The sequence below is a fragment of the Lonchura striata genome, chromosome 21, assembly GCF_046129695.1.
Source record: "Lonchura striata isolate bLonStr1 chromosome 21, bLonStr1.mat, whole genome shotgun sequence".
Classification (NCBI taxonomy): Eukaryota; Metazoa; Chordata; class Aves; order Passeriformes; family Estrildidae; genus Lonchura; species Lonchura striata.
The window spans coordinates 1,629,557-1,640,969 of NC_134623.1; the positions used below are offsets into that span (position 1 = coordinate 1,629,557).

General features: G+C 60.7%; 1 protein-coding gene across 1 annotated transcript in view; it reads left to right on the forward strand.

The window, feature by feature from the left end:
* The window catches only part of DNMT1 (DNA methyltransferase 1), a 35,086-nt gene extending 23,770 nt beyond the window's left edge, over positions 1-11,316 (forward strand). Inside the window, exons 26-34 of the mRNA XM_077787709.1 lie at positions 1-116; positions 963-1,104; positions 3,641-3,807; positions 5,383-5,560; positions 6,762-6,957; positions 7,062-7,225; positions 8,279-8,395; positions 9,367-9,457; positions 10,635-11,316. The exon at positions 1-116 is cut by the window's left edge and continues 167 nt beyond it. Of these exons, the coding sequence (XP_077643835.1) occupies positions 1-116; positions 963-1,104; positions 3,641-3,807; positions 5,383-5,560; positions 6,762-6,957; positions 7,062-7,225; positions 8,279-8,395; positions 9,367-9,457; positions 10,635-10,684 (1,221 nt within the window). The 3' untranslated portion in view covers positions 10,685-11,316. The remainder of the gene's footprint in view (positions 117-962; positions 1,105-3,640; positions 3,808-5,382; positions 5,561-6,761; positions 6,958-7,061; positions 7,226-8,278; positions 8,396-9,366; positions 9,458-10,634) is intronic.
* The last annotated feature ends 97 nt before the right edge of the window (positions 11,317-11,413 follow it).

Consider the following 11,413-nt stretch of genomic DNA (forward strand, 5'->3'; position numbering starts at 1 on the left):
GGCGACGTGGAGATGCTCTGCGGTGGCCCCCCGTGCCAGGGCTTCAGCGGCATGAACCGCTTCAACTCCCGCACCTACTCCAAGTTCAAGAACTCCCTGGTGGTCTCCTTCCTCAGGTGGGTGTGGAGGGGATTTTTGGGAGGTGAGACCCCACCTGGTGTCTCCTCGTGGGGTTGGAGGGGATTTTTGGGTTGATGGAGGGGACTTTTGGGAGGTGAGACCCCACCTGATGTCTCCTCGTGGGGTTGGAGGGGATTTTTGGGAGGTGAGATCCCACCTGGTGTCCCCTTGTGGGTGTGGAGGGGATTTTTGGGAGGTGAGACCCCACCTGGTGTCTCCTCGTAGGGTTGGAGGGGATTTTTGGGTTGATGGAGGGGACTTTTGGGAGGTGAGACTCTACCCGGTGTCTCCTTGTGGGGTTGGAGGGGATTTTTGGGAGGTGAGACCCCACCTGGTGTCTCCTTGTGGGTGTGGAGGGGACTTTTGGGAGGTGAGACCCCACCAGATTTCCCCTGGTGGGTATGGAGAGGATTTTTTGGGTGATGGAGGGGATTTTTGGGGCGAAACCCCATCCAGTGTCCCCTGGTAAGTGTGGAGAGGATTTTTTGGGATGTTGGAGAGGATTTTTGGGATGAAACCCCATCCAGTGTCCCCTGGTAGGTGTGGAGGGGGTTTTTGGGTTGATGGAGGGGGTTTTTGGGAGGTGAGACCACACCTGATGTCCCCTGGTGGGTGTGGAGGGGATTTTTTGGGGCAATGGAGAGGATTTTTGGGATGAAATCCCATCTGGTGTCCCCTGGTGGGTGTGGAGGGGATTTTTTGGGGCAATGGAGAGGATTTTTGGGATGAAACCCCATCCGGTGTCCCCTGGTGGGTGTGGAGGGGGTTTTTTGGGATGTCGGAGAGGATTTTTGGGGTGAGACCCCACCCGGTGTCCCCTGGCCACGCCGCTGTCCCCGCAGTTACTGTGATTATTACCGGCCGCGCTTCTTCCTGCTGGAGAACGTCCGGAACTTCGTGTCCTTCAAGAGGTCCATGGTGCTCAAGCTGACCCTGCGCTGCCTGGTGCGCATGGGCTACCAGTGCACCTTCGGGGTGCTCCAGGTGGGCTCTCCAGGGCTGCTTTTGGGGCGAAAAAACCCTTTTTTGGCACCCCAAGAAATGGTGGTGGTGTCGCTCCTTGGGGACGTTCCCAAAGGAGCTGTGGGTTGGGAATTGGCCCATTCCCAGTTGGTTCTCCAAAGGGGGAATTGTCCCCTCGGGTGGCTCTGGGGACGTTCCCATCTCCATGAAGTCTCCACATGGCCATGGCCACCACAGTTCCGTCAGGAATTGTCCCCTCCAGAGGCGGAACTGTCCTTTGGGGTGGCCCTGGGGACATTTCCACCGCGTCCCTCAGGAACTGTCCCCCCCAAAGGAGGAACTGTCCCCTCGTGTGGCTTTGGGGACATTCCCAGAGGGGACAGGTTCTCCAATCCCACCCCGTCCCTCAGGAATTGTCCCTGGGGTGGCTCTGGGGACATTCCCACCCCGTCCCTCAGGAATTGTCCCCTGGGGTGGCCCTGCAGACATTCCCAGAGGGGACAGGTTCTCCAATCCTACCCTGTCCCTCAGGAATTGTCCCTGGGGTGGCCCTGGGACCATTCCCACCCCGTCCCTGGGGTGTGGTGGGTCCCCTGGGGTGGCCCTGGGACCATCCCCACCCCATCCCTTGTGTGGGGTGGGTCCCCTGGGGTGGCCCTGGGACCGTCCCCACCCCGTCCCCGGGGTGGGCTGTGTACCTGGGGCGGCTCTGGAACCATTCCCACCCTGTCCCTCAGGAATTGTCCCCGGGGTGGCTCTGAAACCATTCCCACCCCATCCCTCGGGTGGGGTTGTGTCCCCTGGGGTGGCTCTGGAGCCATTCCCCACCCCGTCCCTGGGGTGGGGTGGGTCCCCTGGGGTGGCCCTGCAGACATTCCCACCCTGTCCCTCAGGAATTGTCCCCTGGGGTGGCCCTGCAGACATTCCCAGAGGGGACAGGTTCTCCAATCCCACCCTGTCCCTCAGGAATTGTCCCCTGGGGTGGCTCTGGAACCATTCCCACCCCGTCCCTTGGGTGGGGGTGTGTCCCCTGGGGTGGGGTTGTGTCCCCTGGGGTGGCCCTGGGACCATCCCCACCCCGTCCCTTGGGTGGGCTGTGTCCCCGGGGCGGGGTGGGTCCCTTGGGTGGGCTGTGTCCCCGGGGCGGGGTGGGTCCCTTGGGTGGGCTGTGTCCCCGGGGCAGGGTGGGTCCCCCGGGGTGGGCTGTGTCCCCGGGGTGGGCTGTGTCCCCGGGGTGGGCTGTGTCCCTGGGGCGGGCTGTGTCCCCCGGGGTGGGCTGTGTCCCCGGGGTGGGCTGTGTCCCCGGGGCGGGCTGTGTCCCCCGGGGTGGGCTGTGTCCCCCGGGGTGGGCTGTGTCCCCGGGGTGGGCTGTGTCCCCGGGGTGGCTCTGGAACCATTCCCACCCCGTCCCTGGGGTGGGCTGTGTCCCTTGGGTGGGCTGTGTCCCCGGGGTGGGCTGTGTCCCCGGGGCGGGCTGTGTCCCCGGGGCGGGGTGTGTCCCTTGGGGTGGGCTGTGTCCCCGGGGTGGCTCTGGAACCATTCCCACCCCGTCCCTTGGGTGGGCTGTGTCCCCGGGGCGGGCTGTGTCCCCCGGGGCGGGGTGTGTCCCTTGGGTGGGCTGTGTCCCTTGGGTGGGCTGTGTCCCTTGGGTGGGCTGTGTCCCCGGGGCGGGCTGTGTCCCTTGGGTGGGCTGTGTCCCCGGGGCGGGGTGTGTCCCTTGGGTGGGCTGTGTCCCTGGGGTGGGCTGTGTCCCTTGGGTGGGCTGTGTCCCCGGGGCGGGCTGTGTCCCCGGGGCGGGGTTGTGTCCCCGGGGTGGGCTGTGTCCCTGGGGCAGGGTGTGTCCCTTGGGTGGGCTGTGTCCCCGGGGTGGGGTGTGTCCCTTGGGTGGGCTGTGTCCCCGGGGCAGGGTGTGTCCCTTGGGTGGGCTGTGTCCCCCGGGGCGGGGTGTGTCCCTTGGGTGGGCTGTGTCCCCGGGGCGGGGTGTGTCCCTTGGGTGGGCTGTGTCCCCTTGGGTGGGCTGTGTCCCCGGGGTGGGCTGTGTCCCCGGGGTGGGCTGTGTCCCCGGGGCGGGCTGTGTCCCTTGGGTGGGCTGTGTCCCCGGGGTGGGCTGTGTCCCCGGGGCAGGGTGTGTCCCTTGGGTGGGCTGTGTCCCCGGGGCGGGGTGTGTCCCTTGGGTGGGCTGTGTCCCCGGGGCAGGGTGTGTCCCTTGGGTGGGCTGTGTCCCCGGGGCAGGGTGGGTCCCTTGGGTGGGCTGTGTCCCCGGGGCAGGGTGTGTCCCTTGGGTGGGCTGTGTCCCCGGGGCAGGGTGGGTCCCTTGGGTGGGCTGTGTCCCCGGGGCAGGGTGGGTCCCTTGGGTGGGCTGTGTCCCCGGGGCGGGCTGTGTCCCCAGGGTGGGCTGTGTCCCTGGGGTGGGCTGTGTCCCCGGGGCAGGGTGTGTCCCTGGGGTGGGCTGTGTCCCCGGGGTGGGCTGTGTCCCCGGGGCGGGGTGGGCTGTGTCCCCGGGGCGGGGTGGGCCCGTGCCCGGCTGGGTGTGGTGCCAGCGGGGCTGTGCCCGCAGGCCGGGCAGTACGGCGTGGCGCAGACGCGGCGCCGCGCCATCGTGCTGGCGGCGGCGCCGGGCGAGAAGCTGCCCATGTTCCCCGAGCCCCTGCACGTCTTCGCCCCCCGCGCCTGCCAGCTCAGCGTCGTGGTGGACGACAAGAAGTTCGTCAGCAACATCACCCGGTGAGAGCCCGGAATGCCGGGCGGGAATCCCGGTTCGGCATCGGGGATGCCGGGAATCCGGCACTCGGCGATTCCGGTTTGGCAGCTCGGCACTCGGGGATTTTGGTTTGGGAATTTGGCACTCAGGGATTTTGGTTTGGGAATTTGGCACTCAGGGATTCTGGTTTGGGAATTTCGCACTCGGGGATTCTGGTTTGGGAATTCGGCACTTGGGGATTCTGCTTTGGGAATTCGGCACTTGGAAATTCTGTTTTGGGAATTCGGCACTTGGAAATTCTGGTTTGGGAGTTTGGAGACTTGGAGATTCTGGTTTGGGAATTCGGCACTCAGGGATTCCAGTCTGGGAATTCGGCACTCAGGGATTCCGGTTTGGGAATTCGGCACTCGGGGATTCCGGTTTGGGAATTCGGCACTTGGAAATTCTGGTTTGGGAGTTTGGAGACTTGGAGATTCTGGTTTGGGAATTCGGCACTCGGGGATTCCAGTTTGGGAATTCGGCACTCGGGGATTCCAGTCTGGGAATTTGGCACTCAGGAATTCTGGTTTGGGAATTTGGCACTCGGGGATTCCGGTTTGGGAATTCGGCACTCAGGGATTCCGCTTTGGGAATTCAGCACTTGGGGATTCTGGTTTGGGAATTCCGAGTTCGGAATTTGAGTTGTGAGTTTCAAGATAGGAATTCCGCATTGGGAATTCCAAGTTGGAAATTCTGAGTCGGGAGTTCCGAGTTGGGAATTCTCAGTTGGGAATTGGGAGTTGGGAATTCTGAATTGGGAGTTCCAAGTTGGGAATTCCAAGTTGGGAGTTCAGCGTTGGGAGTTCTGTGTTGGGAATTCCGTGTTAGGAGTTGCAAGTTGGGAATTCCGAGTCGGGAGTTCCACGTTGGGAATTCCGCATTGGGAATTGTGAGTTGGGAATTCTGAGTCGGGAATTCCAAATTGGGAATTGCGAGTTGGGAATTCCGCATTGGGAATTGCGAGTTGGGAATTGTGAGTTGGGAATTCTGAGTCAGGAGTTCCACGTTGGGAATTCCAAATTGGGAATTGCGAGTTGGGAATTCTGCATTGGGAATTGCGAGTTGGGAATTCTGAGTCGGGAGTTCCACGTTGGGAATTCCGAGTCGGGAATTCCAAATTGGGAATTGTGAGTTGGGAATTCCGCATTGGGAATTGTGAGTTGGGAATTCTGAGTCGGGAGTTCCACGTTGGGAATTCTGAGTCGGGAATTCCAAATTGGGAATTGCGAGTTGGGAATTCCGTGTTGGGAATTCCGCATTGGGAATTGTGAGTTGGGAATTCTGAGTCAGGAGTTCCACGTTGGGAATTCTGAGTCGGGAATTCCAAATTGGGAATTGCGAGTTGGGAATTCCGCATTGGGAATTCCAATTTGGGAATTGTGAGTTGGGAATTCCGCATTGGGAATTGCAAATTGGGAATTGCAAGTCGGGAATTCTGAGATGGGAATTGCGAGTTGGGAATTGCGAGTCAGGAATTCTGAGATGGGAATTGCGAGTTGGGAATGCCGCGTTGGGAATTCCGCGTTGGGAATGGCGAGTTGGGAATCCCGTGCCCGCAGGACGTACTCGGGCCCGTTCCGCACCATCACGGTGCGGGACACGATGTCGGACCTGCCGGAGATCCGGAACGGCGCCTCGGCGCTGGAGATCTCCTACAACGGCGAGCCCCAGTCGTGGTTCCAGCGCCAGATCCGCGGCTCCCAGTACCAGCCCATCCTCAGGGATCACATCTGCAAGGTGGGAACGGCACCCGGAGCCGCCGGATCCCGCCGGAGCCGCCCAAATCCGGGATGGGGGAGCTGCTGGGAACTGCCGGGAATGGTGGGGCTTTGGGAATGGCGGATTTGGGAATGGGCGAGGTGCTGGGAATGGTGGATTTGGGAATGGGCGAGGTGCTGGGAATGGTGGAGGTTTGGGAATGGCGGATTTGGGAATGGGCGAGGTGCCGGGAATGGTGGGGCTTTGGGAATGGTGGATTTGGGAATGGGGGAGGTGCTGGGAATGGTGGATTTGGGAATGGCGGATTTGGGAATGGGGGAGGTACCGGGAATGGTGGATTTGGGAATGGCGGATTTGGGAATGGTGGAAGTGCTGGGAATGGTGGAGATTTTGGGAATGGTGGAGGTGTTGGGAATGGTGGAAGTGTTGGGAATGGTGGATTTGGGAATGGTGGGGATTTTGGGAATGGTGAATTTGGGAATGGTGGAGGTGCTGGGAATGGTGAATTTGGGGATGGTGGAGGCATTGGGAACGGTGGTTTTGGTAGTGGTGGGGATTTTGGGAATGCTGGATTTGGGAATGGTGGGGACTTTGGGAACGGTGGTTTTGGTGGTGGGGATTTTGGGAGTGCTGGATTTGGGACCGGTGGGGATTTTGGGAACGGTGGTTTTGGTGGTGGGGATTTTGGGAATGGTGGTTTTGGGACCGGTGGGGATTTTGGGAATGCTGGATTTGGGAGCGGTGGGGATTTTGGGAGTGCTGGATTTGGGAGCGGTGGGGATTTTGGGAATGCTGGATTTGGGAACGGTGGGGATTTTGGGAACGGTGGTTTTGGTGGTGGGGATTTTGGGAATGGTGGTTTTGGGAACGGTGGGGATTTTGGGAACGGTGGTTTTGGTAGTGGTGGGGATTTTGGGAACGGTGGTTTTGGTGGTGGGGATTTTGGGAATGCTGGCTTTGGGACCGGTGGGGATTTTGGGAATGCTGGATTTGGGAACGGTGGGGATTTTGGGAACGATGGTTTTGGTGGTGGGAATTTTGGGAATGCTGGAATTGGGACCGGTGGGGATTTTGGGAATGGTGGTTTTGGTGGTGGGGATTTTGGGAATGGTGGTTTTGGGAATGGTGGGGATTTTGGGAATGCTGGCTTTGGGAGCGCTGGACGTCGCGGGCCCCGGCGGCGGTGCCCAACGCGGCCCGTTGTCGCCGGCGGCGGCAGGACATGAGCGCGCTGGTGGCGGCGCGGATGCGGCACATCCCGCTGGCGCCCGGCTCCGACTGGCGGGACCTGCCCAACATCGAGGTGCGGCTCTCGGACGGCACCACCACCCGCAAGCTGCGCTACACCCACCACGAGCGCAAGAACGGCCGCAGCAGCGCCGGCGCCCTGCGCGGCGTCTGCTCCTGCGCCGAAGGTGGGTGGTGGACCTCCGGAAACACGTCCCCGGCCCGGCGGGCGCGGCCGTTCTCCCGGAAATTCCCGGGGTTTGGTTTTTGGTGGTGTTTTGGTGTTTCCCAGGGAAGCCGTGCGACCCGGCCGACCGGCAGTTCAACACCCTCATCCCGTGGTGCCTCCCGCACACCGGCAACCGGCACAACCACTGGGCCGGCCTCTACGGGCGCCTGGAGTGGGACGGCTTCTTCAGCACCACCGTCACCAACCCCGAGCCCATGGGCAAGCAGGTGGGGGCGGGGGGCCGCGGGCACGGCCGGCGGGGGGTGTTGGTGGGGGTCACCGGTGGCCACCGCGCCCCAGCCTTCGATGGTGGCCAACGGTCGTCGGTGTCCCAACGGTTGGGCGGGTTGCTTGGTGGCGACCGATGGCCACCGTGGCCCCGTGGTTGGGTTTGATGGTCTCCAATGGCCACCACGTTGGGTGTGGTGGTCAGTGGTGGCCACCATGTTGGGTGTGATGGTCTCCAGTGGCCACCACGTTGGGTGCGGTGGTCTCTGGTGGTCACCACATTGGGTGTGGTGGTCTCCAGTGGCCACCATGTTGGGTGTGGTGATCTCCAGCATCCACCATGTTGGGTGTGATGTTCTCCAATGTCCACCATGTTGGTGTGGTGGTCTCTGGTGGCCACCACGTTGGGTGTGGTGGTTTTTAGTGGCCACCATGTTGATGTGGTGGTCAGTGGTGGCCAGCATGTTGTGTTGGTGGTCAGTGGTGGCCAGCACATTGGGTTTGGCGCACCGTGGTGGCCAGCACGTTGGGTTGGCGCTCAGTGATGGTGGCCACCACGTTGGGTTAGTGATGCATGGTGCCCACCATGTTGGTGGGTTGGCGCTCCGTGGTGGCCAGCATGTTGGTGTGGTGGCCACCACATTGGGTGTGATGGTCTCCAGTGGCCACCACGTTGGGTTTGGTGGTCCATGGTGGCCACCACGTTGGGTTTGGCGGTCAGTGGTGGCCACCACGTTTGGTTTGGTGGTCAGTGGTGGCCAGAACGTTGGTGTGGTGCCCACCCCGTTGGGTTTGGCGGTCAGTGGTGGCCAGAACGTTGGTGTGGTGCCCACCCCGTTGGGTTTGGTGGTCCGTGGTGCCCACCCCGTTGGGTTTGGCGGTCAGTGGTGGCCAGAACGTTGGTGTGGTGGCCACCCCGTTGGGTTTGGTGGTCTGTGGTGCCCACCCCGTTGGGTTTGGCGGTCAGTGGTGGCCAGAACGTTGGTGTGGTGGCCACCACGTTGGGTTTGGTGGTCCATGGTGGCCACCCCGTCGGGTTGGTGCCGTTGCAGGGCCGCGTGCTGCACCCCGAGCAGCACCGCGTGGTCAGCGTGCGCGAGTGCGCTCGCTCCCAGGGCTTCCCCGACACCTTCCGGCTCTTCGGGAACATCCTGGACAAGCACAGACAGGTGGGTGGCACCGGCACCGCGGTGGCACCGACACGGTGTCCCCTTGTCCCCTTTGTCCCTTTGGGCACCGACTTCTTGTCCCTTTGTCACTTTGTCCCATTCTCCATTGTCCTCTTGTCCCTTTGTCCTATTGTCCTTTTGTCCCATTGTCCATTGTCCCTTTGTCCATTGTCCCTTTGTCCATTGTCCAATTGTCCATTGTCCCATTGTCCATTGTCCCATTGTCCCATTGTCCCATTGTCCCATTGTCCCATTGTCCATTGTCCCTTTGTCCATTGTCCAATTGTCCATTGTCCCATTGTCCCATTGTCCCTTTGTCACTTTGTCCCTTCTTCCATTGTCCCATTGTCCATTGTCCGTTTGTCCCTTTGTCCCAATGTCCTCTTTTCACTTTGTCCCAATGTCCCCCTGTCCCCCTGTCCCCATGTCCCATGTCCCTCTGTCCTTCTGTCTGTCCCTCTGTCTGTCCCTTTGTCTGTCCCCTGTCCCCTGTCCCATGTCTCTCTGTCTGTCCCTCATCCCCATGTCCCTCTGTCTGTCCCCTGTCCCCATGTCCCTCTGTCTGTCCCCATGTCCCTCTGTCTGTCCCTCTGTCTGTCCCCTGTCCCTCTGTCTGTCCCTCTGTCTGTCCCTCTGTCTGTCCCTCTGTCTGTCCCATGTCCCTCTGTCTGTCCCTCTGTCTGTCCCTCATCCCCATGGCCCTCTGTCTGTCCCCTGTCCCCATGTCCCTCTGTCTGTCCCCATGTCCCTCTGTCTGTCCCTCTGTCTGTCCCATGTCCCTCTGTCTGTCCCCTGTCCCTCTGTCTGTCCCTCTGTCTGTCCCCTGTCCCTCTGTCTGTCCCCATGTCCCTCTGTCTGTCCCTCTGTCTGTCCCCTGTCCCCATGTCCCTCTGTCTGTCCCCATGTCCCTCTGTCTGTCCCTCTGTCTGTCCCCTGTCCCCATGTCCCTCTGTCTGTCCGTCTGTCCCCAGGTGGGCAATGCGGTGCCGCCTCCCCTGGCCAAGGCCATCGGGCTGGAGATCAAGGCCTGCGCTGTGGCCAAAGCGCGCCAGGACACGGCCGGTGAGTGACCCTGAGTGACCAGAGTGACCCTGAGTGACCAATGAGTGACCCTGAGTGACCAATGAGTGACCACTGAGTGACCACTGAGTGACTGCTGAGTGACCAGAGTGACCACTGAGTGACCCTGAGTGACCCTGAGTGACCAATGAGTGACCACTGAGTGACCACTGAGTGACTGCTGAGTGACCAGAGTGACCACTGAGTGACCCTGAGTGACCCTGAGTGACCACTGAGTGACCAGAGTGACCACTGAGTGACCCTGAGTGACCAGAGTGACCAATGAGTGACCAGAGTGACAAGAGTGACCACTGAGTGACTGCTGAGTGACCAGAGTGACCACTGAGTGACCCTGAGTGACCCTGAGTGACCCTGAGTGACCAGAGTGACCAATGAGTGACCCTGAGTGACCCTGAGTGACCCTGAGTGACCCTGAGTGACCAGAGTGACCACTGAGTGACCCTGAGTGACCCTGAGTGACCCTGAGTGACCAGAGTGACCACTGAGTGACCCTGAGTGACCCTGAGTGACCCTGAGTGACCAGAGTGACCAATGAGTGACCGCTGAGTGACTCTGAGTGACCAGAGTGACCAATGAGTGACCAGAGTGACCATGAGTGACCCTGAGTGACCAGAGTGACCAATGAGTGACCCTGAGTGACCCCGGGTGACCACTGAGTGACAGCTCAGTGACCATCCCATTGTGTCCCCATGGTGTCCCTACTGTCCCCTGGGTGTCCCTGTGTCCCCTCACCATCCCTGTCCCCTGGGTGTCCCCGGGTGTCCCCTGGGTGTCCCTGTGTCCCCTGGGTGTCCCCTCTGTCCCCTCACTGTCCCTGTCCCCTGGGTGTCCCCTGGGTGTCCCCTCACCATCCCCGTGTCCCCTCACTGTCCCCGTGTCCCCTCACTGTCCCAGTGTCCCCTCACTGTCCCTGTCCCCTGGGTGTCCCTGTGTCCCCTGGGTGTCCCCATGTCCCCTCACCATCCCTGTCCCCTGGGTGTCCCCTGGGTGTCCCCTGGGTGTCCCCTCACCATCCCCGTGTCCCCTCACTGTCCCAGTGTCCCCTCACTGTCCCTGTCCCCTGGGTGTCCCTGTGTCCCCTGGGTGTCCCTGTGTCCCCTGGGTGTCCCCATGTCCCCTCAGTGTCCCCATGTCCCCTCAGTGTCCCCGTGTCCCGCAGGTCTCGCCGCGGTCCTGGTGCCTCCGGAGCCGTCGGGAGCGGCCGCCTGAGCCCGGCCGGAGCCGGGGGGGCCGGGGGGGCCTCGGCTCCGGGGCTGCTTCGCCTTCGCCTCTGCTTTCAGTTGCCTTTTGGTCTTTTTTCCCTTTTTTCCCCTTTTTTGATTTATTTCCCCTTTTTTCTTTTTTTTTTTTCCTCCTTTTCTCTCATTTTTTTTCCCTATTTTTTCTTGTTTGTTCTCTTTCTTCCCTCCCTTGTTTTTCCCCCTTCTTTCTATCCCTTTTTTTCTTTCCCCTTTTTCCTCTTTATTTTCCTTTTTTCTCCTCTTTTTAAAGATTTTTTTAACCCCTTATTTTCCTCTTCATTTTTTCTTCCTTTTCCCTTTTTTTAATTCCTAGATTTTTTTTTCTGGCTTTTCATCTCCTCCTTTCTAAAACGCTTTTAATTTCCCCAATCCGCCTTTCGTTTCTCTTTGTTTCTTTTTATTTTAATTCCTCTCCCTCCACTCTCTCTGTGCTGCTCCAACCTCCCCTTCCCCCCCTCAGGGCCCGGCCCCGCTGCCCCGTTTTTATCGCATTGTACCGAACCCCCCCGCGGCCGCTTTGTACAAGGTGGAACTCGATACTTTATGTAGTTTTTATATGTTGTAATATTTCTTCAAATAAATCGCGCCTATAAGTTATAACCAACTCTCGCCCCGCGCTCCGAGCAGGCCGCGGCCGCCATGGCGCCGTTGCTCGGCAACCGCTTCCCGCCCTGCCCCGCCGGAAGTGACGCGCGCG